Source organism: Aquarana catesbeiana, linkage group LG11 (assembly GCF_042186555.1).
Source record: "Aquarana catesbeiana isolate 2022-GZ linkage group LG11, ASM4218655v1, whole genome shotgun sequence".
NCBI classification, from domain to species: Eukaryota; Metazoa; Chordata; class Amphibia; order Anura; family Ranidae; genus Aquarana; species Aquarana catesbeiana.
Window position 1 is genome coordinate 46,464,532 of NC_133334.1, and position 27,533 is coordinate 46,492,064.

The 27,533-nt window shown below is 43.5% G+C and overlaps 1 protein-coding gene across 1 annotated transcript in view; it reads right to left on the reverse strand.

Moving 5' to 3' along the window:
- Nucleotides 1-25,027, reverse strand: part of LOC141111699 (astacin-like metalloendopeptidase) — a 44,375-nt gene extending 19,348 nt beyond the window's left edge. The window contains exons 1-9 of the mRNA XM_073603846.1: nt 24,956-25,027; nt 22,961-22,985; nt 20,090-20,158; nt 13,972-14,092; nt 13,499-13,677; nt 9,878-9,992; nt 8,639-8,727; nt 4,527-4,608; nt 1,721-1,848 (exon numbers count right to left, since the gene is read on the reverse strand). Of these exons, the coding sequence (XP_073459947.1) occupies nt 1,721-1,848; nt 4,527-4,608; nt 8,639-8,727; nt 9,878-9,992; nt 13,499-13,677; nt 13,972-14,092; nt 20,090-20,158; nt 22,961-22,985; nt 24,956-25,027 (880 nt within the window). The remainder of the gene's footprint in view (nt 1-1,720; nt 1,849-4,526; nt 4,609-8,638; nt 8,728-9,877; nt 9,993-13,498; nt 13,678-13,971; nt 14,093-20,089; nt 20,159-22,960; nt 22,986-24,955) is intronic.
- Nucleotides 25,028-27,533: the final 2,506 nt, after the last annotated feature.

Below are 27,533 nucleotides of genomic sequence, written 5' to 3' on the forward strand. Positions count from 1 at the left end.
AGCCTTATCAATTTCCACAAATTTCAGGCACAGAGAAAAATAACATTTGCATCCTCAGGGGTGGAACTAAGACTGTAAAATATTTTTGCACATATACCTTCCTTCATGCAAAACTGTGCTGTGCCCATTCGGGGTAAGGCAACAGGTTTGCTTTAATTTCCCCCCTCCGGGAGCACATACTGTACATACTCATTGCTAGGGATAGGCCGAACACCCCCCCGGTTCGGTTCGCACCAGAACATACTGAACAGGCAAAATATTTGGCAGAACACACGAACATGAATAATCAAAAGTGCTCATTTTAAAGGCTTATATGCAAGTTATTGTCATAAAAAGTGTTTGGGGACCCGGGTCCTGCCCCAGGGACATATATCCATGCAAAAAAAGGGCCTGGTATGGAATTTGGGGGGACCCCCACGTAATTTTTTTTTTTAATTTTGGTTCGGGGTTCCCCTTAATATTCATACCAGACCCAAAGGGCCTGGTAATGGACTGGGGGGGGGGGGGTCCCATGCCGTTTTTTTCAATGACTTTTATCTGTTTTGCCGGGACCGACAATTCATTATAGCAGCAAGTACTTTTAAATGACTTTTTTCCTTTAGAAATGTCATTTTGTGCAGGGACTGTTCTAAACACTGGAAAAATGCGCCACTTTACAGGCATACTATAGACACCCCCCAGGTACGAAATTTAAAGGAATATTTCACTTTTATTGTTTCACTTTAAGCATTATTATAATCACTGCTCCCGAAAAAACGTCCGTTTTTAAAAAAATTTTTTGCATTGATCCATGTCCCTTGGGGCAGGAACCGGGTCCCCAAACACTTTTTATAACAATAACTTGCATATAAGCCTTTAAAATGAACACTATTGATTTTTCATGTTAATGTCCCATAGACTTTACCGGTGTTCCGGCGGCTTTCGAATTTGCCCCGAACACCGCATATTGTCCGGTGTTCGCAGAACATCCGAACAACCAAAGTTCGGCCCGAACTTATGCTCGGGCTGAACCGTTCGCCCATCCCTACTCACTACTACTAAACTACTTACTTTGTTCAACCTCCAAAAGCAAAGAGAATACTTGATCATTTATAATATAGAGGAGCAAGCGACTAACTCACATCACTGTCACATGAGGGTGTAGAGACATTCAGCTCTGTTTAAACTTCAGTTTAAGGGACTTTGGGGCTTTCTCTCCCCACTCCTTACAGCTAAATGGACAGCAGGGGAACAAAGGAAGGCGAGTATGTGTAGCTGGGGAAGGCATGCATTAATGTAAAACCTGGTGCTTTCCCAATTCCAAATTTTGATTTTAGGTAACAAGAAAAGCCAGAGATGTGAAACGTTGTATGCTAAAAATCTGTACATGCCTCCAAGGATCATTTTCCCCCACTAAAGGCAGGCTGATCACTATTAGATCAGTTTTCACTTTTAAATCACAGCACAGCCGGGTCGGTGGGCACGCGCCCCTTCCCGGAACTGCAGAATAATGTCCATATACGTGATTCTGCACAGAGCGCCTGCCCTGTAGCAGTAAAGTTGCAATGGCCAGCTGAAGACTAGTTACTCGGATATACTAGTTCCTATAGAGTGTTATTATTTTATAGGGTTGCTGTCAAGTAGCACCTCTTAATTCTGGTAGTGAACATAAGGGAGAAATTGGTCTTGTTTAGAAGGTTTGGGAACCCCGGAGTTAGATAAATTGTTTCCAAAAACGTACTGCAATTATAGAGCACATTTATCCTCTTCACATCCAGGCTGCTCAGCCCAATTGTCTGACCAATGGGAACTTTGGGATTTGGTATCGGCACGATTGACATCACCCCAGATTTATTTGAATATGTGTACCTGGAAGTATAAAAACCATTTAGATTCAGGTTTAGGACACAGTAAAAACCACTGCAATTCTATTGCGTAATTATTTTATTTCAAACTAATGTTAGCTTGTGTCTTCCGAGTCAGCACGCTGTCTGTTTTATGTTCACAACTATTCTTTACCTGTGCAGAGCAACAAAACAAGCAAAAGTACTCCTAACAGTCTTCTGCCTCCTTTCTGCATCCCCTTCCCTCTACAGTTCTGTTGTATATTATAGTCACAGAGGTGGCCAGAATTGGGGAACAAAAAAATGTATCACAATTTGGCAGTTTTCAGGGTTGTGCTGCCCATCCTGCCCTGCTGTTCTAGGCCATGGCTCATGAGTGCTATTGAGGTAAATACCGCCCTACAAAATGTGTGCATATCCTGTTTTCTAGTGCAGAGTAGTCTATTGGAATCACCAGGCACCTTTTTAAAACTTTTAAAACCAGCTTCATCCTTAATCACTTGCCTACAGGGCACTTACACCCCATTCCTGCCCAGGCCATTTTTCAGCTTTCAGCGCTGTCGCACTTTGAATGACAATTGCGCGGTCATGATACACTGTACCCAAACAAATGTTTTATCATTTTATAGATAGAGCTTTCTTTTGGTGGTATTTAATCAATGCTGGGTTTTTTTATTTTTTACTAAAAATTTTTTTTAAAAAAGACCAAAAATTTAGAAAAAAAAATATTTTACTTAGTTTCTGTCAGTAAATTTTGTAACCAAGTAATTTTTCTCCTTCACTGATGTGCACTGATGAGGCGGCACTGATAGGCTGAACTGGTGGGCATTGAAGAGGTGGCACTTATGGGCACTGATTAGGTGGCAGTGATGAGGAGGCACTAACATGCCGCACTTATGGGCGCCGGTAGGCAGCACTGGTGGGCACTGATAGGCGGCATGGATAGACGGTACTGAGGGGCACTGATGGACATTGATGGGTGGCACTGATGGGTGACACTGATGGGCATTGATCGACAGCAGTGATGGGCAGCACTGATAGCCAGTACTGACTGGCATCGCTAATGGGCACTGATTGGAGGCACCTGTGGGCAGTGGTGGGCACTGATTCCTGTCACTGGTGGGCAACAGTAAGTACTAATTGGTGACACTGTTGGCACTATATTGTAATCAGGGCACTGATGATCAGTGCCCTGATTACATGTGTAGATGTCCTCCTGCGTGGAGATGCCGCTGATCGTCTCTCCTTGCCACACACTCTGTCAGTGTGAGGCGAGGAGCGCCGATTACCGGCATCTCCGTGTTTACATGTGAACGACTGTGATTGGACACAGCCGATCACATGTGTTAAAAAGCCGCGGGCACAGCTCTTTACAGAGATTGGGGTCATGCCGTGTCCTAGGGGGCACGCGAGAGCGGCCGTTCTGGGACACGTCCCAGAACCAGAGCTGCACCGCCCCGCTGTCATTTGACGGTGGGCGGGTGGCAACTCGTTAAAGTGGTTGTAAATCTAGTTACACCACTTTTACCTACAGGTAGCCTATATAAGCCTATAATAAGGCTTACCTGTAGGTACTGGAAATATCTCCTAAACCTACAGGGTTTAGGAGATATCTACCATATACTCTTGCGCCGATGTCATCGGCGCATGCGCACTGAATAAAGGGCATGATCGTGCCGTTTCTAAAGGGCCTGTGCTGTGTCCAGCGGCTCCCACGCCCATGCGTGGGAGTGACATCACCCGACTCCAGCCAATCATAGAGCCGAAGTCCACGGCCCCAGAAGGAAGAGGGGTGAAGATGGATGTGGCCACCAGTGGGGACATCGCGGGCTTCCTTTGCAGGTAAGTGCGATGCAAAGTAGCCCATTATGCTTTTACTTTGAAGGGGAAAAAAAGAGGATGTAAAACCCATCAGGGTTTACTTTCTTTTTAAGGGGGTTGCCACATTCCTTGTTGGGTATTCTTATTTTATGCTATAGAAAGAACAACAGTTTGTCCCATGCACTTAACCCTGTGGAAAAACACTCTTATATTGCTCAAAGACCATCAGATGCAGCTGTCCGAAAATGTCAACAATAACAAGGACAAAAGAAACTAGATGTCCACTGGGACTTGAAAAAGCGCATAAGCATGAAACGCGTTGTCACGGCAACATATCCTGCCTGAACTCCAAGCTTGTTTGAATGGAGTCCTTCCTTGGTTCTAGATTTCTGCCCCTGTAGCTGCAGTGACGTCATCTTAGATTGCCGATGGAACCCAGCTAGTCTCCCGTATGGCTGTATCTCTCGCACAGTGTTACACCATACCCAGCTACATGATACCCTTCCATCACCTGGCACCAGACCCAGCGGAGGTTAGCCCATCCATACCCATCAACACCAGCATAATATTGTACAGGCTTTTAATGTATTTTATCTCTGAACAAGATCAATAAAACTATTGACTAGCTTTTACACCTGGCTCACCTTGCCATACATTTATGGTCCTGTTACAGCATACCAATTCAGTGAGTGCTGTCCTTCTTTTGTTTCTTTTATGCTGTGACTTTTCCTGCTGCATCAGGATGTGTGAGACTCCATAGCAGAAGGGAGAATCTACTGTTGCTATTGACATGTACACTATGAGATATATAGGGATTTCATTTGCAATTCAACCAGACACCAAATAATAACTATAGACTGATTCTTTGGGGTATTCTCTTACCTGCCATAATGCATCACAGAAGTATAGTCATAAGGAATATTGGTAGTGTTCCCACGATCCGGCACAAAGAGCCCTCTATTTTCTGTAAAACACATCGCCTGTACATGAGCTACATTTGGCCAATGAAAAACATCATAAATGTCCCATACTCCTACACCCCTCCTCCCCTCCAACCTACCCAAAAGTAGGATTTTTATAACAGCTTACCTGTAAAATCCTTTCCTTGGAGTACATCACGGGACACAGAGCACCACAGTAATTACTATGTAGGTTATAGGTCACCTTCAGGTGATGGACATTGGCACACCCTAAACAGGAAGTTGCCTCCCTATATAACCCCTCCCATACTGGAAACACCTCAGTTTTTGTACCAAAGCAATATACATATACATATACCCCAGAAGAAGAGGGGAGGGACCTCGACTGTGTCCCGTGATGTACTCCAAGAAAAGGATTTTACAGGTAAGCTGTTATAAAAATCCTATTTTCTTTATCGTACATCACAGGACACAATGCACCATAGTAATTACTATGTGGGAAGTCCCATAGCAATGCTATTTGAGGTGAGGGAGACACAACCCATAGGGTGCCAGCAGACTTGAGGACCTATACTGCTGCCTGCAGCACACTGCGCCCAAAGGCAATATCCTGGTAAATGTATGGACTGTAGACCGAGTTGCGGCCTTGCAGATCTGAGCCATGGAGGCTTGTGATGCACTGCCCCAGAAGCACTAACCGCTCTAGTAGAGTGCACTTTGACATGAAAAGGTGAAATCTTACCTTTTAACCATTAGGCCTGAATTATAACTTGCCGAATCCACTTAGTAATAGTGGATTTCGACACTGCCTGTCCCTTCCTAGGACCCTCTGGCAGCAAAATAAAACAGTCTTTAGGACCTGAGCAGTCGTCTTTAAATAGACCTTGACCACTCTCACTACATCAAGACAATGTAGTGAGTTCTCTACCCTAGACCCTGGTTTTGGGAAAAAAAAACTACGGTAGGACAGTATCTTGGATTGGGTGAAAACTTTAGGCCAAAATTTATATTGCTACATATCTTTGGTAAAAAGTAACCCAAATCAGTGTATATTATTTGGTCTTTGTGAAAGTTATAGAGTCCACAAGCTATGGTGCTAATCTCTGAAAATTTATCACATCTGAAGTACTGACGGCCTATCTTATTTCTTGAAACCCTAACATGCTAGGAAAGTACAAATACCCCCCAAAGGACCCCTTTTTGGAAAGTAGACATTCCAAGGTATTTAGTAAGAGGCATAATGAGTTTTTTTAAATTGTAATTTTTTCCCACAATTCTTTGCAAAATCAAGTTGTTTTTTTCTTTTTTTTTTCCACAAAATTGTCATATTAGCAGGTTATTCCTTACACACCGCATATACATACCACAAATTACACCCCAAAATACATTCTGCTATTACTCCAGAGTATGGCGATACCACATGTGTGAGACATTTACACAGCGTGGCCACATACAGAGGCCCAACATGTAGGGAGCACCTTCAGGCATTCTGGAGCATAAATTACACATTCAATTTCCTGACTACCTATTACACTTTTGAAGGCCCTGGACAGGGATGGACTGACCATCGAGACTACCGGGAGTTTCCCGGTGAGCCGAATGGCTCAGTGGGCCGGTTTCAGCGGCTGCCTATTGTGTCTACGATTTACCCGTCAATCGCCGACATGTGAAGAAAACAACAAGTAAACGCTGTGCCCTGAATGTACCCTAAATGTGCCCTGAATGTACTCCATGTGCCCTGATGTGCCCTGATTGTACCCCATGTGCCCTGATTGTACCCTGATGTGCCCCATGTGCCCTGATGTTCCCTGAATGTACCCCATGTGCTAGCCCGAAGGAGCGGATCTTCAGGAACTGATTTAGATTTTTTAGATCTAGAATGGGTCTGACATCTCCATTCGGTTTTGGTACCATAAAGAGGTTTGAATAAAACCCCAAATCTTTCTCTTCTGTGGGGATTTGTATGATCACCCCCTGAGCCAGTAATCGGTATAGTGCCCGAAACAGATTGCCTTTTCCCTGGATCTTTGGGAATATTTGACCTCAGAAAACGAGACGTTGGAAACTCCCGAAATTATAGTTTGTATCCTACAAACTATAGAGACACTGTGGAGATGACCCATCTGTCTTGAATTTCCTCTTGCCAGACTTCTGAGTATTGCAGAAGTCTTCCCCCCACTCTGGCGAGGGGGGGCGCCCCTTCATAACGAGGCTTTAGAATTCTGCTTTGCAGTTTTCCGCCCCAGGACTTCTTTTGTGCTTGGGCCTGACCCTAAGGCTTTCCTCTAGAGTGACGGCGGAGGCCGTCGCCACTGTCTAGAGGCGGATGCCCCTGGCGCAGGAGAAAGAGTCCGCTTAAATGAAGGGCGTTTATACTTTCTTTTGACTGCCAAAAGAGTACTTTTCCCACTAGAAATCATTTGTATGTATTTGTCTAAGCCGTTCCCCATGAAAAGGAAAACCAGTCAGGAGCCTTTTGCATGGTGCTTCGGCTGACCAATTTTTTAACCACAGCATCCTACGCATGTGTAATAGCACAAGCGCAAGACAGGACGCCTGGTGAATAGAATCTTTCATGGCGTCTACGGCAAAACATGCTGCTTTTGGTAGTTCGGCCAAATCCCAGGCTTGTTGTCCAGGAACCTCCTTTAGGGCCTGTCTAAACTGTTCCTTTAAGGACTGACAGATTCCTATTGCAGCGACTGCAGGCTGAGTAATGGCACCTGTCAAGGAAAAAGAGGATTTTAACAGGAATTCCAACCTTTTAACTGTTGGATCCTTAAGCATTTGTGCATTGTCTACTGGACAAGTTAGACTTTTATTCACACTGGAAATCGCAGCGCCAACTGCTGGTACATTCCATTTTTTGGTGAATTACTCCTCCATGGGATAGAGAACTGAGAATCTCTTTGGAGGGTAAAAATGCTTATCCCGGTGATCCCATTCAGCATCAATAAGCTTTTCTAGTAATGCATGGACAGGAAACGCATGCAAAGGCTGTGAAGGTTTTAAGGAACCCAAGGAAGAACTCACACTTTCAGAAGACTCCGTTAGGGGTAGCATGAAAGTAGAACGAACCACTTCCGTAAGAGATTGTATCAGCAACTTCTCAGATTGCGAGGCTGAAAAGGGTTCATCTACCGTTGTTTCCTCCACTGAGGAGTTATCGGTTTGTCTTTCCTCCTGATCGCCTGAGGGTAACACCTCATCCTGTGCCCAATGTTCCCCTTGCAAAGGGTCTAAGGTGGGGGAGGGGGATCTAACACGCTTCCTATCCATTTGGATGGAGGATGCGATTAAAGCCGCTAATCTTCTCTCTAGGCCCTGCAGGGCGGAGGAAAAGGCATCTTCAGTCACGTATACAGGGGCTGAGATGTGAGAAGCAGCTGCGCCACCAATTTGTTCCAATGACTCACCCTGGCTTGCCATATCTGGTATTTCAGGCGAGGATAACAGAGTTGAGGCACGACTGGAGTTTCTAGTGCCTGGGGGTGTGTCCTTTGGTACCTTTTTGGTCTTTGTGGTGTCTCTTTTGGTACGCATAGTCCTAAGCACAAATGCAAAGGCACTACTTAAATGCACTAATTGCTGAACATAGTCTGACAGTGTAATGCCGCTATACAGGTTCAGCCTAGGGCTGGGAAAAATGTCCATTCCGTATTAGGAATGCCCTTTGCAGCCCTTACGTGCCCCACCGCTCCTGTGTCCCGAGTGTAGCCAGGCTTGCTTCTCCTCAGCCGAGGAGAGACTGCTCCAGTGAAACTCTTAAGCCTGCCACCCTTCACACAGGGCCGTGCCTAGGCCTGCCTCCTCCGTCAATCCGCCCCCCCCCCCCCTTTCATTTTAATTTTCAAAAAAAAATGTTCCTGTGCACGCTGCGGGCGGCCTTCGAGTCCGCAGACCCAACAGGGGGGGGGGGGGGGAGGCAGAGTCCAAGCAGGAAGAGAAAAAACACATGTGGAGCGAAACCCGGGACCTCCGGGAATGGGCTATTGCAAGGGGAGTACAACAATTGCTGATTCCCTAAACCTCCTGGTCCCTGCAGGGGGAAGAAAAGCATGGCAGATCTCTTACCTCGTGAGGAATCCCCCTGTGCAAGCTGCTGCAGCCACACACTGACACTGAGCAGAAGTGAAGACATCAGATTAAGGTATGTGCACATACTCCCTCTAGTGGAGAATTAAGGCAGTCGGGAGATGGGAGAAAGTGGTAGAAAGTCAACCATCACTGCAGCCCTCCACCAGTCGGGGCTTTATGGCAGAGTGGCCCGACGGAAGCCTCTCATCAGTGCAAGACACATGAAAGCCCGCATGGAGTTTGCTAAAAAAACACCTGAAGGACTCCAAGATGGTGAGAAATAAGATTCTCTGGTCTGATGAGACCAAGATAGAACTTTTTGGCCTTAATTCTAAGCGGTATGTGTGGAGAAAACCAGGCACTGCTCATCACCTGTCCAATACAGTCCCAACAGTGAAGCATGGTGGTGGCAGCATCATGCTGTGGGGGTGTTTTTCAGCTGCAGGGACAGGAGGACTGGTTGCAATCGAAGGAAAGATGAATGCGGCCAAGTACAGGGATATCCTGGACGAAAACCTTCTCCAGAGTGCTCAGGATCTCAGACTGGGCCGAAGGTTTACCTTCCAATAAGACAATGACCCTAAGCACACAGCTAAAATAACGAAGGAGTGGCTTCACAACAACTCCGTGACTGTTCTTGAATGGCCCAGCCAGAGCCCTGACTTAAACCCAATTGAGCATCTCTGGAGAGACCTAAAAATGGCTGTCCACCAACGTTTACCATCCAACTTGACAGAACTGAAGAGGATCTGCAAGAAGGAATGACATAGGATCCCCAAATCCAGGTGTGAAAAACGTGTTGCATCTTTCCCAAAAAGACTCATGGCTGTATTAGATCAAAAGGGTGCTTCTACTAAATACTGAGCAAAGGGTCTGAATACTTAAGACCATGTGATATTTCAGTTTTTCTTTTTTAATAAATCTGCAAAAATGTCAACAATTCTGTGTTTTTCTGTCAATATGGGGTGCTGTGTGTACATTAATGAGGAAAAAAAATGAACTTAAATGATTTTAGCAAAATGCTGCAATATAACAAGGAGTGAAAAATTTAAGGGGGTCTGAATACTTTCCGTCCCCACTGTATATATGTGAGCCTAGAACGCTAACGGCGTCTCCAACACGTGGATGTGTTAGCTGCTATGGACATTTTAAACCTATTTTTAACTCAAATTCTTTGGAATAAATTGTGACATACTTCACCATGGAAGCCCTTTTTATTTTTTATTTTCCACTAACCCTTGGATAGCTGCTATGGTTATGAAAAATCTTTCATCCTGAGATTTCCCACAAGCGTCCGTGATCACCTGCCGATCGATTCCTGATTGACCATATATTTGGATCAGTGCTGTGGCTGTGAGGAATTTTGCATTTGTATTATATACAGGCGCATATGACTACGTGTAATGGGTGTCATGGGATTTCGGTGAGTAGGATGTGTGGCAGGTAATGGTGGTGGAAAGATCTATTCCTTGTTATATACCAAGATTCGGAAGATTAACAAGAATTGAATTAATTTTTTGAATATTATATTTTTTGATCACATATTTGATTTAATTTTGTGGTTGTCGTACACAATTCACATATTTTTACATCACATGTTTGATATGGTTGTTTGTTTTGGTCTATGCTATTAGAGCGTTTGCATTTTAAATCACTTTGGAGTATTATATCTTGGAGAGAGAGCAGTTCCAATTAATACATTTTTAATTAATTTTTTCACATTTTCATCTGCATACAACAAGCTGCTCTAACTATCACTGTTTTATTATTATTATAGTAATTTGTCATTTGCGCAGGTTTAGTGGTATTTTCACATACATAAATATATATATATATATATATATATATATACACACACACTATATTAACAAAAGTATTGGGATGCCTGACTTTACACACAATGAGCTTTAATGGCATCCTTAGCCCGCAGGGTTCAATATTGAGTTGGCCTGCCCTTTGCCACTATAACAGCTTCTGGGAATACTGTCCACAAGGTTTAGGAGTGTGTCTATGGGAATGTTTGACCATTCTTCCAGAAGCGCATTTGTGAGGTCAGGCACTGATGTTGGATAAGAAGGCCAGGCTCACAGTCTTAGCTCTAATAAATCCCAAAGGTGTTCTATCAGGTTGAAGTCAGGACTCTGTGCAGGCCAGTCAAGGTACTCCACCCCAAACTCGCTCATCCATGTCTTTATGAACCTTGATTTGTGCAATGGTCCAAATCATTTGGTGGAGGGGGGATTATGGTGTGGGGTTGTTTTTCAGGGGTTGGGCTTGATTTCTTAGTTCCAGGGAAGGGAACTCTTACGGCGTCAGCATACCAAGACATTTTGAACAATTTCATGCTCCCAACTTTGTGGGAACAGTTTGAGGATGGCCCCTTCCTGTTCCAACATGACTGCGCACCAGTGCGCAAACAAGGTCCATAAAGACATGGATGAGCGAGTTTGGGGTGGAGGAGCTTGACTGGCCTGCACAGAGTCCTAAATTCAACCTGATAGAACACCTTTGGGGTGAATTGGGGGGAGATTGTGAGCCAGGCCATCTCATCCAACATCAATGCCTGACCTCACAAATGCTCTTCTGGAAGAATGGTCAAACATTCCCATAGACACACTCCTAAACCTTGTGGACAGTCTTCCCAGAAGACTTGAAGCTGTTATAGCTGCAAAGGGTGGACCAACTCAATATTGAACCCTACAGACTAATGCCCCGTACACACGGTTGGATTTTCAGATGGAAAATGTCCGATCGGAGCGTGTTGTCGGAAATTCCGACCGTGTGTGGGCTCCATCGGACATTTTCCATCGGATTTTCCGACACACAAAGTTGGAGAGCAGGAGATAAAATTTATCGACAACAAAATCCGTTGTCGGAAATTCCTATCGTGTGTACACAAATCCGACGGACAAAGTGCCACGCATGCTCAGAATAAATAAAGAGATGAAAGCTATTGGCCACTGCCCCGTTTATAGTCCCGACGTACGTGTTTTACGTCACCGCGTATAGAACGATTGGATTTTCCGACAACTTTGTGTGACCGTGTGTATGCAAGACAAGTTTGAGCCAACATCCGTCGGAAAAAATCCTAGGATTTTGTTGTCGGAATGTCCGAACAAAGTCCGACCGTGTGTACGGGGCATAAGACTGGGATGCCATTAAAGTTCATGTACAGTGGGGACGGAAAGTATTCAGACCCCCTTAAATTTTTCACTTTTTGTTATATTGCAGCCATTTGGTAAAATCATTTAAGTTCATTTTTGCAGATTTATTAAAAAAAGAAAAACTGAAATATCACATGGTCCTAAGTATTCAGACCCTTTGCTGTGACACTCATATATTTAACTCAGGTGCTGTCCATTTCTTCTGATCATCCTTGAGATGTTCTACACCTTCATTTGAGTCCAGCTATGTTTGATTATACTGATTGGACTTGATTAGGAAAGCCACACACCTGTCTATATAAGACCTTACAGCTCACAGTGCATGACAGAGCAAATGAGAATCATGAGGTCAGAGGAACTGCCTGAAGAGCTCAGAGACAGAATTGTGGCAAGGTACAGATCTGGCCAAGGTTACAAAAAAATTTCTGCTGCACTTAAGGCTCCTAAGAGCACAGTGGCCTCCATAATCCTTAAATGGAAGACGTTTGGGACAACCAGAACCCTTCCTAGAGCTGGCCGTCCAGCCAAACTGAGCTATCGGGGGAGAAGAGCCTTGGTGAGAGAGGTAAAGAAGAACCCAAAGATCACTGTGGCTGAGCTCCAGAGATGCAGTCAGGAGATGGGAGGAAGTTGTAGAAAGTCAACCATCACTGCAGCCCACCATCAGTCTGGGCTTTATGGCAGAGTGGCCCGACGGAAGCCTCTCCTCAGTGCAAGACACATGAAAGCCTGCATGGAGTTTGTTAAAAAACACCTGAAGGACTCCAAGATGGTGAGAAATAAGATTCTCTGGTCTGATGAGACCAAGATAGAACTTTTTAGCCTTAATTCTAAGCAGTATGTGTGGAAAAAACCAGGCACTGCTCATCACCTGTCCAATCCAGTCCCAACAGTGAAGCATGGTGGTGGCAGCATCATGCTGTGGGGGTGTTTTTCAGCTGCAGGGACAGGACGACTGGTTGCAATCAAGGGAAAGATGAATGTGGCCAAGTACAGGGATATCCTGGACGTAAACCTTCTCCAGAGTGCTCAGGACCTCAGACTGGGCCGTAGGTTTACCTTCCAACAAGATAATAAGCACACAGCTGAAACAACAAAGGAGTGGCTTCACAACAACTCTGTGACTGTTCTTGAATGGCCCAGCCACAGCCCTGACTTAAACCCAATTAAGCATCTCTGGAGAGACCTAAAAATGGCCGTCCACCAATGTTTACCATCCAACCTGACAGAACTGGAGAGGATCTGCAAGGAGGAATGGCAGAGGATCCCAAATCCAGGTGTGAAAAACTTGTTGCATCTTTCCCACAAAGACTCATGGTTGTATTAGATCAAAAGGGGGCTTCTACTAAATACTGAGCAAAGGGTCTGAATACTTAGGACCATGTGATATTTCAGTTTTTCTTTTTTAATAAATCTGCAAAAATGTCAACAAGTCTGTGTTTTTCTGTCAATATGGGGTGCTGTGTGTACATTAATGAGGAAAAAAAATGAACTTAAATGATTTTAGCAAAATGCTGCAATATAACAAGGAGTGAAAAATTTAAGGGGGTCTCAATACTTTCTGTGCCCACTGTACATGTAAAGGCAGACGTCCCAATACTTTTGGTAATATAGTGTATATTTCATGTCTTCTGTCACAGGAGGTTTGACACATGGACACCATATCACATTTATATTTGACCAATTCACTTACGTGGTGAGATATACTGCCAGTTGATGGCCACATACTTGTCTCTGTCTAATCTGTTGTGTTCATGATGGAAACCCAGTGAGTGCATAATTTCATGTTGGATTACACCATAGCTCATACAGAAGTCTTTATCGATGCTCACCGTCTGTCCGCCATTCACCTTCCCAGTAAAGGACCAGCAACTGCACATAAACAAATACAAATACAATTCGTAAAACATGCATACCTGGTAAAGGACGCTCTTTCTATTTTCCCGTGGCTCTTGGCCAAGGACATTTTCTTAGATAGGCACCAGCCCTCTATTTGCAAGTCAGAGGCAAACATACTCCCTGTCCAAACTAAGCTTTGTACAATTGGCCCCAAAGAACAATCCACATGATACAGGATAGAGGAGAGTACACCCATTTTATTGACGATCGACCCCCTGTAATGGAGCCATTATGAAACATAAAGCTACTAACAATCTTGATACTTACCCTCCTCCTTTATCTTCAAAACTGAGGTAGTTGGGCTCTGTGGTCCTCTTTTGGAAGTGCACGCAGGTCATTGTTGCAAACTCTAGTGTGGCAGATATAATCAAATCTCTACTTGAATTGGCTGTTGAAAAGAAAGCAGTTTAGGGGCCCATTTACAACTATTAATTTTATCATGGGCATTGTAATGCAAAGTAAGGCACATGCAGGATATGGCCATTCTTTTTAACCTCCCTGGCGGTATGATTAGGTCAAATTTTTGCGTCTCAAAGCGGTACATTGTTTCAAATGGAAATTTGGCGTTTTATACCGTAAGCCTGTAATTCTTAGGAATAACTCACTTAAATCTGTCCAAACAAGAGTCTAGTAGACATCCCGGGTATGATAAAGTTTAAAACACAACATTGTAAATTATAATATAATAAATAACTATAAATCATTCTAACAAATAATAATATAATAATAATAAAATGTATTCAAAAATGTAATCAAATCAAAAACACTGAAATTTGCTCAGTTGCAGAATTGTCGCTGTCATTACCTTCAGTGTTTGATGACGAATTTCCCCACAAATCACTATCGCTCAATTCTGCAAGTGATTCTTATTCACTATCACTGTTTTCTAGCTGCTCTAAAACCACTTTAGACGTAAAGGGACACTTTCTGGTTGCTATGGACATTCTCAACTTTCCAAACAAAAAGAACAGTATATATAATATAAAACTGCATGCAGGGCACTGGACAAAGCACTGGGGACAAAAGGGAGGTGAAATAATTTGATACAGTAATGTAATCTGTAAGATTACAGTGCACTGTTTGTGTTATGTTATTTTTCACTTTTTAAATTTTCCGCTGGGCTCCATCCCTGTGTGTCGCGACGCAGGAAACGGAGCCCGGCACATTGATAGATTGAGCGGAGTCTACAGCTCGCGGACACAGCGGGGAGACATTGCAGGATCCTGGGGGCAAGGCAAATAATTTTCCCAGGATCCTGCGATTCGATCCTGAGTGTGGCTTGAGGTTACCGCATTTAGTAATGAAAATTCACCACGAGCCACACTTGGGATTACCGCCAGCGAGGTTAATGGTGCCAGGTTACAGCTGTGCAATGCATTGACATACAGTATGTTGGTCCAAAAAAGTCAGTTTTTTTATCCATATCCATTTATCCCGATGCATGAAAAATCAGTGTTTTAGTACAGGTGGAAGGCACAGGTACACATTCAGCCTCACTGTTGGCAGCCTATACAATTCTATAAGAGGCTGAAAGCTGCTCAGGTCAATGGGGCCCCACTGCAACCACAAGCCAAGCTGTTGGCACGTAGTTACGGTGTGGTCCGGCAATAAAAAAAAATGCTGCTTTTTTGTTGGGTAGAGTAGAGTAAGGCCGGCCATAGATGGTTCAAATCCTGAGATTTGAACAGTGTGTGGGCAGGCTGAATGTACCAAGTTGATCGATCGATCAACTTGAGTACAACCAGCCTGCTCATACAGCCGTTAGAAATAATCATTATTTTCTCCCAGCGAGGACGGCTTCCCTCACCCACCTCCGGGAGCAGACAATTGCTCAGCAGGAGGGATTCCTCTGTCACGCTGTTTGTGTTGATCGGGGAACTGTGTGAGTTTATTTCCTGCACCTCGTGGTTCTCTGCGCTATGTACACTCTGTGCTGTGTTCTGTCTATGGACCAATCACCTTCACTTCCTGGGTGTGTAGTCACTCCATAGACACTGCACCCCAGTGGGGGCACAGGAAGTGACATCACCTTTCCCTCACATAATACATATGGATAAGGGCTAATAATGTCCTATAAGGTGATAAAAGATCTAATAGTTCGATCTATAGTGATACTATATACTATATATACTATAATTGGAAGAGATGACATAGGGGACTATAGCGATTCCTTGTTTTGATTTTCCCCACTGACAGGAGTTACATATCATTGCACTGCGTTGGTCCTTCAATCTGATGTCACCATTGAGAAGAAAAACAGGGGAACCTGAAAGGATACAAGAAGAATTTATGTCTCACTTTTATCGTTTAGAACTTTAGATGATAACTACAATGTTTTTTTTTTTTCATATTCTGTGTTTCTGATGCTCGGTATAATTCTGGAGCAGCTTTGCATATAAACCAATCAGCTTCCAGGTTCTTTTTTGTCAAAGCTTAATTGAACAAGCTGAAATTAGAAGCTGATTGGTTTCTATGCACAGCTGCACCAGATTTTGCACTCTCCAACTTTAGTAAATCAACCCCATTAAATTATTCCCATTATAACAGGTTAATATAAAATACCGAATGTGATGAGTTCATATTTAACATTTTGCAGCCAGTAGGTTGAGTTCTTTGCAAGTTTAATGCTTGATGAAGGCTTTTCATGGTGCTATATGTTGCAATAGGTATATATTTATGAGATACATACACACAAACACACACGTGTGGAAAATGCCAAGGTAAGAAAAAGCAATTGGGGAAGGGGGTTTAGCTCAGCATAATTTAGGGGTCTAGGGAGGGGGTGGGAATATTTAGGGCAAATTCAGCAATTTGACCTTTAAGGCAGGGCTCATTTCAATTTCAAGTCCTGAGCTACAAGCCAGGCCTTAAAGCGGAGTTCCAGTCTGCATTAAAAAAATTTAAAAGTCAGCAGCTAAAAATACTTTAATATAAGGACGCTTACCTTTCCAGGTATCCCATGTCCAGGTGTTGGCACCCCTAGCCGATCCGTTCATTGGCTTCGGGTGCAGGTGCTGGTGTTCTATTAGATTACCGCTACTCATCAGATTGTGACATTCCGTCCAAACAATACTTACTGCGTATATGTGCGATGCGTTCCACGACGCCCTATGCATTCCACACACTTTTTGATCTGACGGGTAGCGGTATTCTGAGAGAACACCCATGCGGACATCTTAGTACACCCAGCTACGTCTTGAATTGCAGAGTGTATTTATCAGCATATAACACGCACAGGCATATAACAAGCACCTTAATTTTAAGAGGGAAGTTTTAGGAAATTTTTTTTTAATTTAAAATAAAGAATTTTGAAGCAAAATGAGGGTCAGTGCCCATCTGCAGCTTTGCCATTGCCCATCATTGCAGCCTATTCAGTGCCCATCTACAGCCTTGCCGATAATTGCAGCCTGAACAGTGCCCATCTGCAGCCTTGCCCATAATTGCAGCCTAATCAGTGCCCATCTGCAGCCTTGCTCATCATTACAGCCTAATCCGTGCCCATCTACAGCCTTGCCCATAATTGCAGCCTGATCAGAGTCCATCTGCAGCCTTGCCCATCATTGCAGCCTAATCAGTGCCTATCTGCAGTCTTGCCCATCATTGCAGCCTAATCAGTGCCCATCTGCAGCCTTGCTTATCATTACAGCCTAATCAGTGCTGATCTGCAACCTTGTCCATGATTGCAGGCTGATCCATGCCCATCTACAACCTTGTCTATAGACAGAGCCTGATCTCCTGTGTACTCGGCTTGGCTCGCAGTCACACCCAGTCACACCCAGTCCCGCCCCTTCGCTCCTATGATGGACATAACAGCGGTCCAATGCCGGGACATCAATACTAGGAGCTGTCCAGGGCGTGACTGCAAGCCGAGCAGAGCCGAGTACTCAGGAGATTGCGGCTCTGTGTTTCGGCGGCGCTCGTTCCTTCCTTCCCCTCTGTGGCAGCCTATAACGAGGTATCACACGCACACACAATTTCCCCCCTATCACAGATATCAATTTACTATTTATTTAAATACGCTCACTTTATTGCTAAAATTACTCTTAGAAATTCAATTAGAAATGGAAAACTACAAAAAATGTGACTTTGAGGGCACATAAGTAATTCAACTATGAAAAAATAGAAATTAATTTTGAAGTTTTATTAGCTTAAAATTGCAAAATTGGACATTTAAAAGCAGTACATACTACATATATTGGTAGAGTTACAACCATATCAAATGGGCACTTCCCTGCATTGGTATCTTAAAGCGGAGCGCCGCCGAAATTTTTTTTTTTAAAAGTCAGCAGCTACAAATACTGCAGCTGCTGACTTTTAAAACATGGACACTTACCTGTCCTGGGCGCCCGCGATGTCGGCACCCGAGGCCGAACCGTCTCTCCGTCCTCGGGTGCTGCCGCCTCCATCTTCGGTAAGGGAATCAGGAAGTGAAGCCATGCGGCTTCACTTCCCGGTTCCCTACTGCGCATGCGCAAGTCGCGCAGCGCAATACGGATGGTCCCTGCTGCCTCTGGGACCCGTGTGTTTCCCAGCAGGCAGCGGGGAGGGAGCAGGAAGTGGCGTAAATAACCACAGATTCTGCGGCTATCTATGCCGGAAGTGGGTACAGATACCTGTAATATACAGGTATCTGTACCCCCCTCCCCCCTGAAAGGTGCCAACTGTGTCACCGGAGGGGGGGAGGAATCTGATGAGTGGAAGTTCCACTTTTGGGTGGAACTCCACTTTAAAGTCCTATTAGTGATATAAACATTCCAATATATAATCATAAAAAAGAGAGAAGAAAAAACTTCCCAACGTGCAATCATAGAGACTGTATCAACGTAGATAAGTTGAATTGCAGGTGCAGTGATCCATTTGTGGATGTTCTCAATATACTTATATACTCATGCTCAACATGTTTCGCGTTGCAGAATGCTTCCTGAGTGAGGAGCTAGGGGTAATTCATTTGAGGTTGAGAAAAACACAATTACATCTGTCCCAGTATTGGTGATCAGGTGAATATTCAGATATTTAACACAGGCAGAGTTGAGTATGTGTGTAGGGGACGTAACAGAGGCCTCAGACAGTTCCAGTCTCCAAACAATAAGTAGCCCTGGACAGCCTTGTAGATAAGTGATAATTGGCACAGGCTGAGGTTCTGTGTTTGCTGAGGAGAACGTGCGGAGTCCGATGTAGCCTCTGAGTGGGGGGTAAGTGGACGCTACCCCCCCCCATTTAGAGGCCACATCGGCCATAAATTACTCAGGTCACCGCGGCGACCTTACACAGAAGTGGGAGCGGGTACCTGTTTTTGACAGTTATTCACTCCCCCCCAAAAGGTGCCAAATGTGGCACCGGAGGGGTGGAGGAAACTGATAGCTGAGCTAGCACCTTTGGGTGGAACTCCGCTTTAAGGGTTACTCGCCACCAGTTGCCCCACCCAACCCCTACCCTGCACCACCCCTAAACATGCTCTTGTAAATTATCTCATGAAATTACACTATTCAATGTTTTAGGCAGAATTAGGTTACAAAAATAAATATTAACAACAACAATTTTAACAATATTAACATAAAGTATATTTCATTGATCTGACTGTGATAAAGAAAATAAGGATAAAATATGATTGGCTACTAGAGGCACTGTGCACATCATTGCTGCCTTGTTAAGTAACTATTTTAATGTTCTATTAATCAGCCCCGGAAGAATTTACTCCACTCCTGACCAGAGCAGTTTTTGCGATTCGGCACTGCGTCGCTTTAACTGGCAATTGCACGGTCGTGCGACGTTGCACCCAAACAAAATTGGCGTCCTTTTTTCCCCAGAAATAGAGCTTTCTTTTGGTGGTATTTAATCACCTCTGCGGTTTTTATTTTTTGTGCTATAAACAAAAATAGCGATAATTTTGAAAAAAAACGCATCATTTTGTACTTTTTGCTATAATAAATATCCCAATTTTTTTTTAAAAAAAAGCTAATTTTTTCTCAGTTTGGGACGATACGTATTCTTCTACATATTTTTTGGTAAAAAAACCCGCAATAAACGTATATTGATTGGTTTGCGCAAAAGTTATAGCATCTACAAAATAGGGGATAGATTTATAGCATTTTTAGTAATTTTTTTTTTTACTAGTAATCGCGGCGATCTGCCATTTTTATCTTGACTGCGACATTATAGCGGACACATCGGACAATTTTGACACATTTTTGGGACCATTGGCATTAATACAGCGATCAATGCTATAAAAATGCATTGATTGCTGTAAAAATGTCACTGGCAGTGAAGGAGTTAACATTAGGGAGTGATCTAGGAGTTAACTGTGTTCCCTGGGAGCTGATTCTAACTGAGCAGAGGCTGGGAGGAATATTGGCTCTTGTTCAATGCCGCCTGCTGGTGAAATTACCTTCATTAGCTTGTGCTATTTGATCAGAAATGGTCCAGTCATCATCATCAAAGGCAGTTTTGTCAGCATCTGCTAAAGAAAAAAAAAGTTAAATCTTTCCTAAGGATAGTTTTCCTCTCATGTCTGTGGGTATATTTAATATTTGAGGGCAAGTTTGTACTTAGAAAAAAATGTTCATCCTTTTAACACAGCAAACATAACACGGACTAAAAAAATGTAACTGAAATGAAATGAAATGAGCCAAAGACAAGCTTATATTTTCGGGGCTGTTAAAGTGAACCTGTGCCCAGAACATGCACACTAAAATATTCACAAAGCCTGAAAGCAGTAAAAGTATTTTAAAACAAGCCCCCATTCCTCTCTGTATCTATAAGCATTGTGGAGAAATACATTTTCAAAATTCACTACACAGGCATTGAAATATCAGCTCTTTCTCTCTATTACAATTACAGGAAGTTCCAGTCTCAGCTGTTAAATGGAGAAGTCAGCTGTCAATGAACCAGCACATATTGGATGAAAGCACAGCTGTCTGTAATGTAACTAGGAGGGTGACCACATTCCTGCAGAAATGGGAGCTATTAAAGAAGGGCCAGGAGAGAGCAGAATCTGACAAGATCAACAGGTACTTATTAAAGCGGGGGTCCACCTATCTATCGTTTTTTTTTTTTTTTGAGTTCATTCACAAACTTTTCTTCTCAGCATTACATACTCACATATTGTGTGTAATATGTCCGCCTGCGTCAGATTTCATCAGAAAGAATAACTTATATTATTCACTGCAGGCGGTTTCCATCTTCATTGTGGGCATTTGAAGCCCACAAGCATTTATTTCCTGGATGTGGTGAATGCTGTGCTCCCAGCATTCACCGCTCGTTCCCGCACATGCTCAGTGGCATCCTGGGAAGCCTGAGACTAGCTCCCAGGAGTCTGGGAGAGGCTAGAAACACACCTACTCCCACGGGAGGATAACCAGGAAGTGCAAAGAAGAATAGAAAAATAAAAGGTAATTACGGCGATTTAAATTTTTTTAAACGGCATGTCAGCATCTAGGCAAGGAAGAGAATACATACAGATATTGTTCAAAATTTGGGTGGAACCCCGCTTTAAACATTTTACTCAAAAAAACCTTACATCACTAAATTTTTTTGATAAAAAGGGGACAATCTGTATCATTTGGCTAAACATATACAACATAAACATATACTTTAATCGCCTGCCAACCGTGTACTGTAGATATACGGTGACAAGGCGACTCTCCTGTGCAGGATCATGTACCTAGTACGTGATCCTGCACTTCCGGGTCTGGGGCGTGGACACAGCGGGAGCTGATTGGTGGGTACGGCGGACTTAATGTCTTCCAGCACCCATGGATGCTTTCATACACAGGCAGAACGGCAGTCTGCCTATGTAAACAAGGCAGATCGCTGTTCTGTCACTACAGAAGACATGGATCCTGTTTTTGCTAAGCAGAGGGACCAATCCATGCCTTCTCTTAGTACAAGCACCTCCCCCACAATAGTAAAGCACTGGCCAGGCACACATTTAAGCCTTCTATCCCCCCTAATATAAAAGGGGTTGTAAACCCTCGTGTTCTTTCACCTTAATGCATCCTCTGCATTAAGGTGAAAAAACACCTGGCAGTCACCAGGCCCCCATTTTACTTACCTGAGCCCCTTCATCTCCTTGGCGGGGACGCTCTGTCCCTCTCTCCACAGAGTCCCGGCTCTTGATTGGACAGTATGATAGCAGCGTGGCCATTGGCTCCCGCTGCTGTCAATCAAATCCAATGACGCGGGCACTGGGGGGGGGCTGAGTCCGGCATTCGTGTCTGTGGAATGCTGGACTCGGGAGCGCGCCCGCAAGGTAACCCCCCTCGGGAGAGCGCTTCTCCTAGGGGGTTATCTGATGCAGAGAGGAGCCGCGATGTTCGGGGCCACTCTGTGCATAACGAGCTGCACAGTGGAGGTAAGTATGATATGTTTGTTATTTAAAAAAAAAAAAAAAAAAGATCCTTTACAATCACTTTAACCCCTTCCCTACCAGTGTCATTAGTACGGTGAGTGCATTTTTTTTAGCACTGATCCCTGTAGTAGAGTCGCTGGTCCCCAAAAGGTATCAAAAGTGTCAAAATGTCCACTGCAATACTGCAGTCCTGCTATAACTTGCTGATTGCCGTCATTACTAGTAAAAAAAACTAGAAAAAAAAATCCCATAGTTTGTAGACACTATAACTTTTGCGCAAACCAATCAAAATATATTTATTGGAATTTTTTTTTTACCGAAAATATGTAGCAGAATACTTATTGGCCTAAATTGATGAAGAAATTAGATTTTTTACATTTGTTTATTGGATGTGTTTTATAGCAGAATGTAAAAAATATTTTTTTTTTTCAAAATTGTTGGTCGTTCTTTGTTTATAACGCAAAAAATGAGGTGATCAAATATCACCAAAAGAAAGCTCTATTTGTGGGGGGAAAAAAGGACATAAATATTGTTTAGTTACAGCGCTGCATGACTGCGCAATTGTCAGTTAAAGTAATGTAGTCCCTCATCGCAAAAAATGGCCTGGTCTGGTCATGAAGGGGGGTAAAGCTTTCGGAGCTGAAGTGGTTAAGTATGATGCCAAAGCCTTACTTGTTTCTTTTTTTTTGGGGAAAAAGACAGGACTAATAGGAGGAAAACATACATTCTTAAACCCAGGACCATAGCTCTGTAAGTGCAAACCCAACACTGCCCTACTCAAGTAAAACTATTTAATACATTTTCTGAATTAATATATTTATTATAATTTTTGTTTCCAGAACAAAGTTTTTAAAAAGAAATGCCTAAATTCAGTATAAGTATTATAATAGGATATATTCTTGTACTTACCAATGCTGTTATCCGGCTGGACAGTCTGTAAGAAAATCATATGCGTTAGTGTGGACAATGCACCTAAAACATGCAGATGGAAACAAAACCTAATGGTGTCCGCACACGCAACAAAATGAATATTAAAACAATCATGCAAAGAAGAGATCCTCTAATCAATCTAGTGAGCTCTTGATCAATTTTGACTCCGCCAAATTAAATCACCATGACGAAGTTTTGTTTAACATTTTTGATTGACTGAACAAATATCTGCATGAGAACCAATTAAAAAGCTTGCTGTACACACTGTAGTCTGATTTCACCACCTCTGTATAATGCCATTTAGATATTCTAAAATGATGGAGTACGAGGATCTACTTAAACGTGCAAATTTGTTTATACACAGTATCTCACAAAAGTGAGTACACCCCTCACATTTTTGTAAATATTTTATTATATCTTTTCATGTGACAACACTGAAGAAATGACACTTTGCTACAATGTAAAGTAGTGAGTGTACAGCTTGTATAACAGTGGAAATTTGCTGTCCCCTCAAAATAACTCAACACACAGCCATTAATGTCTAAACCTCTGGCAACAAAAGTGAGTATACCCCCTAAGTGAAAATGTCCAAATTGGGCCCAATTAGCCATTTTCCCTCCCCGGTGTCATGTGACTCGTTAGTGTTACAAGGTCTCAAGTGTGAATGTGGAGCAGGTGTGTTAAATTTGGTGTTATCGCTCTCACTCTCTCATACTGGTCAATGGAAGTTCAACATGGCACCTCATGGCAAAGAACTCTCTGAGGATCTGAAAAAAAAAAATTGTTGCTCTACATAAAGATGGCCTAGGCTATAAGAAGATTGCCAAGACCCTGAAACTGAGGTGCAGCATGGTGGCCAAGACCATACAGCGGTCTAACAGGACAGAATCCACTCAGAACAGGCCTTGCCATGGTCGACCAAAGAGGTTGAGTGCACATGCTCAGCATCATATCCAGAGTTTGTCTTTGGGAAATAGACGTATGAGTGCTGCAAGCATTGCTGCAGAGGTTGAAGGGGTGGGGGGATCAGCCTGTCAGTGCTCAGACCATACGCCACACACTGCATCAAATTGGTCTGCATGGCTGTTGTACCAGAAGGAAGCCTCTTCTAAAGATGATGCACAAGAAAGCCTGCAAACAGTTTTCTGAAGACAAGCAGACTAAGGACATGGATTACTGGAACCATGTCCTGTGGTCTGATGAGACCAAGATAAATTTATTTGGTTCAGATGGTGTCAAGCGTGTTTGGCGGCAACCAGCTGAGGAGTACAGTCAAGCATTGAGGGAACCATGAATGCCAACATGTACTGTGACATGCTAAAGCAGAGCATGATCCCCTCCCTTTGGAGAGTGGGCCACAGGGCAGTATTCCAACATGATAACCACCCCAAACACACCTCCAAGAAGATGGACTAGCCAAGCATGTCTCCAGATTTCAACCCTATTGAGCATCTGTGGGGCATGCTCAAACGGAAGGTGGAGGAGCGCAAGGTCTCTAACATCCACCAGCTCCGTGATGTCGTCGTGGAGGAGGGGAAGAGGACTCCAGTGGCAACCTGTGAAGCTCTGGTGAACTCCATGCCCAACAGGGTTAAGGCAGTGCTGGAAAATAATGGCGGCCACACAAAATATTGAGACTTTGGACCCAGTTTGGTCATTTTCACTTAGGGGTGTACTCACTTTTGTTGTCAGCGGTTTAGACATTAATGGTTGTGTGTTGAGTTATTTTGAGGGGACGACAAATTTACACTGTTATACAAGCTGTACACTCACTACTTTACATTGTAGCAAAGTGTAATTTCTTCAGTGTTGTCACATGAAAAGATATAATAAAATATTTACAAAAATGTGGGGGTGTACTCACTTTTGTGAGATACTGTACATCCAAGCAAACCCCTATAGCACACAGTGGTTAGTAGATATAAAGGAGCTTGAACATTTAGAATGAAGGGTAAACCATTGTGTGGCACTTACCGGAATCGGCACTGTCAGTCCCAGGGACAAGAATGAAGCGGAGATAACGAGGAATAAGGTAGTGGGTGCCATGTCTTCTTAGCCTCAGTCACTGGAGGTAAGATAGCAGATCATGGGGTGAGACTGGCTTATAAATGTATAGAAGGGCTGAGGTTGTCCAACAAGAATACAGTACCTGGATTTTGTTTGGAAATTCCACTCTTGGTTCCACCCCAAAACCACGACAAGGGGAGAGTTCCAGAGGCAAGGATCACTATTGTGGTATTGGGATGCTGCATTTGCATCTGTTAAGGAGAGTAAATAGACATAAGGAGAGAGTTTGGGACTTTGTGTGAAGCAGAACAACATGAACAAAGAGTGACTGGTGGGTATACAATGATAAATAGCCTAATCGCATAGTGTTATGGCATGTACATAGTAACATAGCATGAACCAATTGCATGATTATATGATTTAATTACATATGAATCACGTAGTAAGAAGATAACATAGTAACCTGGTAACATGAAAGCACATGACATTAACAACATGATAAAAGGGAAACCGCCAGACTCTAAAATCTACGTTCACATAATGTAACAGGTCCATGACACCTTGCTATAGGCCAATAAAACCAACACGATTTTAATGTACATATTGTTTGATACCACTCTTGGATTAAAAACGTAATGAAGGCATCTATATAGCTCAACGCGTTTCATGGGTAACCTCCAATCTTCAGGAGCAGATGCAACAATCTATATACATAATGTGAAATTAATTGATGTGACTGGCCAAATGGGGGGGGGGAGGGAGGTGGAAGAAAAATTGGTATAACTAATGAGGGTGATATCCATGAATCACCCATAGCTAACTTACAGATAAGCTGTGAGTGTAGGTGACAGCGCCATGGGCTGAGACCAACTGAGGGGGGGGCATCATCAGTCCCGGGAGCTGAGGCAGTAAACCCCAAGGGCAATTGGTGGAAGGCCAGCAGGGAAAGGACATTCCTGGGGAGCAGTGACCCATATGACCTAAGGTGTAACAATAATAAAAGCAATTAAATAAAGTTTGATTGAAAGATGTGTGAGTGATTAAAAGTAAGATCACATGGTAATCCATAGTTGCAAATGTGTACTATTATCGATATAGGTAAAAGTGTTGTAGATATGGGTGAACTTTTAATAAATATGAGAGATAAGTAAAGAATGTGACAATGTAGCCTAATTGGGAAGAGTATGTGAAGAAAAGCTGCAAACGAACCACCAAACGAAATTGTGTAGGGAACAAACCAAAATGTATCAACCACAACGTTACCTAGATATCCCATGTTCTCCTATGTAGTCTAACTGGTGCGTAATGGCCATTGACATCACGCTAGACAGGGCAAGTCTAATCCAGCTAGGAAGAGTATAAGTACTCCAATATAGCCAATGGGTAAGCACCAACGTCACGTGGAAGGCTAATTAGAGGGAGGGCGCCCCCATCTGAGCAGAGCTAGCCACTTGGCAGTTGGTGCCATGATTCCCTTATCAAAGCCGCATAGATCATTACTCAACGTAGGCGCAATGACGTCAAGATTGACGTCATACACGCAAGACTGCTTCAAACACGGGCTTGGGACACGGAGACTGTAAAAGCGAAGAGGGCAGGGGAAAAAATAGAGAAGCACCCAGCCACGTCCGGTGCAGTTCCAGTTTTAATAAGTAACAAAGTTTAAAACAAATTAAATGCACTCACATGGTGCTATATCAAGGTTTCTAAACTCCAGTCCTCAAGGAGCCCCAATAAGTCACGTTTTCAGGCTTGCCATTATTTTGCACAGGTGATTTGATCCGTTTCACTGCCTTAGTAATTACCACAGACGTTTTATCTGAGGGAAATCCTGAAAACATGACCTGTTGGGGCGCCTTGTGGACTAGCCATGAGAAACACTGTGCTAGATGAGTGAAGGCATTTCAGGTTGAAGCTGCGGAGAAAGCCGAGGTTGATGTCGGCAGCCGGCACTGTGTATCAGTTGGGGCTGAAGCCTCGGGGAGGTCTGCAGGCCACCAGTCTGGAGGCTTCAGCATGCATTAAAGTGCGTGTGTCCGTGCAGTAGAGCGAGTGTGTACATGCATGAGATTGAGTGTGTGCAAGTTTGACAGTGTGTGCATGCATGAGAGCGTGCGTGTTATGTGAATGGTTGCATGCTTTAAAGTGAGTGCGTGTGTGCGTGCATTTAAATGAGTGTGTGCATACATAAGATTAGATTTGCAGCACTATAATAGCATATTAGAAATACATTTCTGAAGCATATTTCAGCTCAAGGCACAGAATAGTTTAGTAGAACACAATTTCTGCAGCATATTAAAGTTGAAGCAGGTGCCCGTGCATTAAGGGCGCACGGGCACCGCCCCCTCTATCCTTGCCACCCCCCTACATGGTTAATGGATAGATTCATGCATTGCATTTTCGGCGCACGCTGATGTACGTCAGCAGAATGGCATGGACCGGCAAATGGGCATACCTGTACGTCCCTTTGAATTTGCGCGCGCACCCGTCGCAAGCTCCATCAGCTCCGACCACGGGTCCCGCGGACTCTATGTCCGCGGGGATA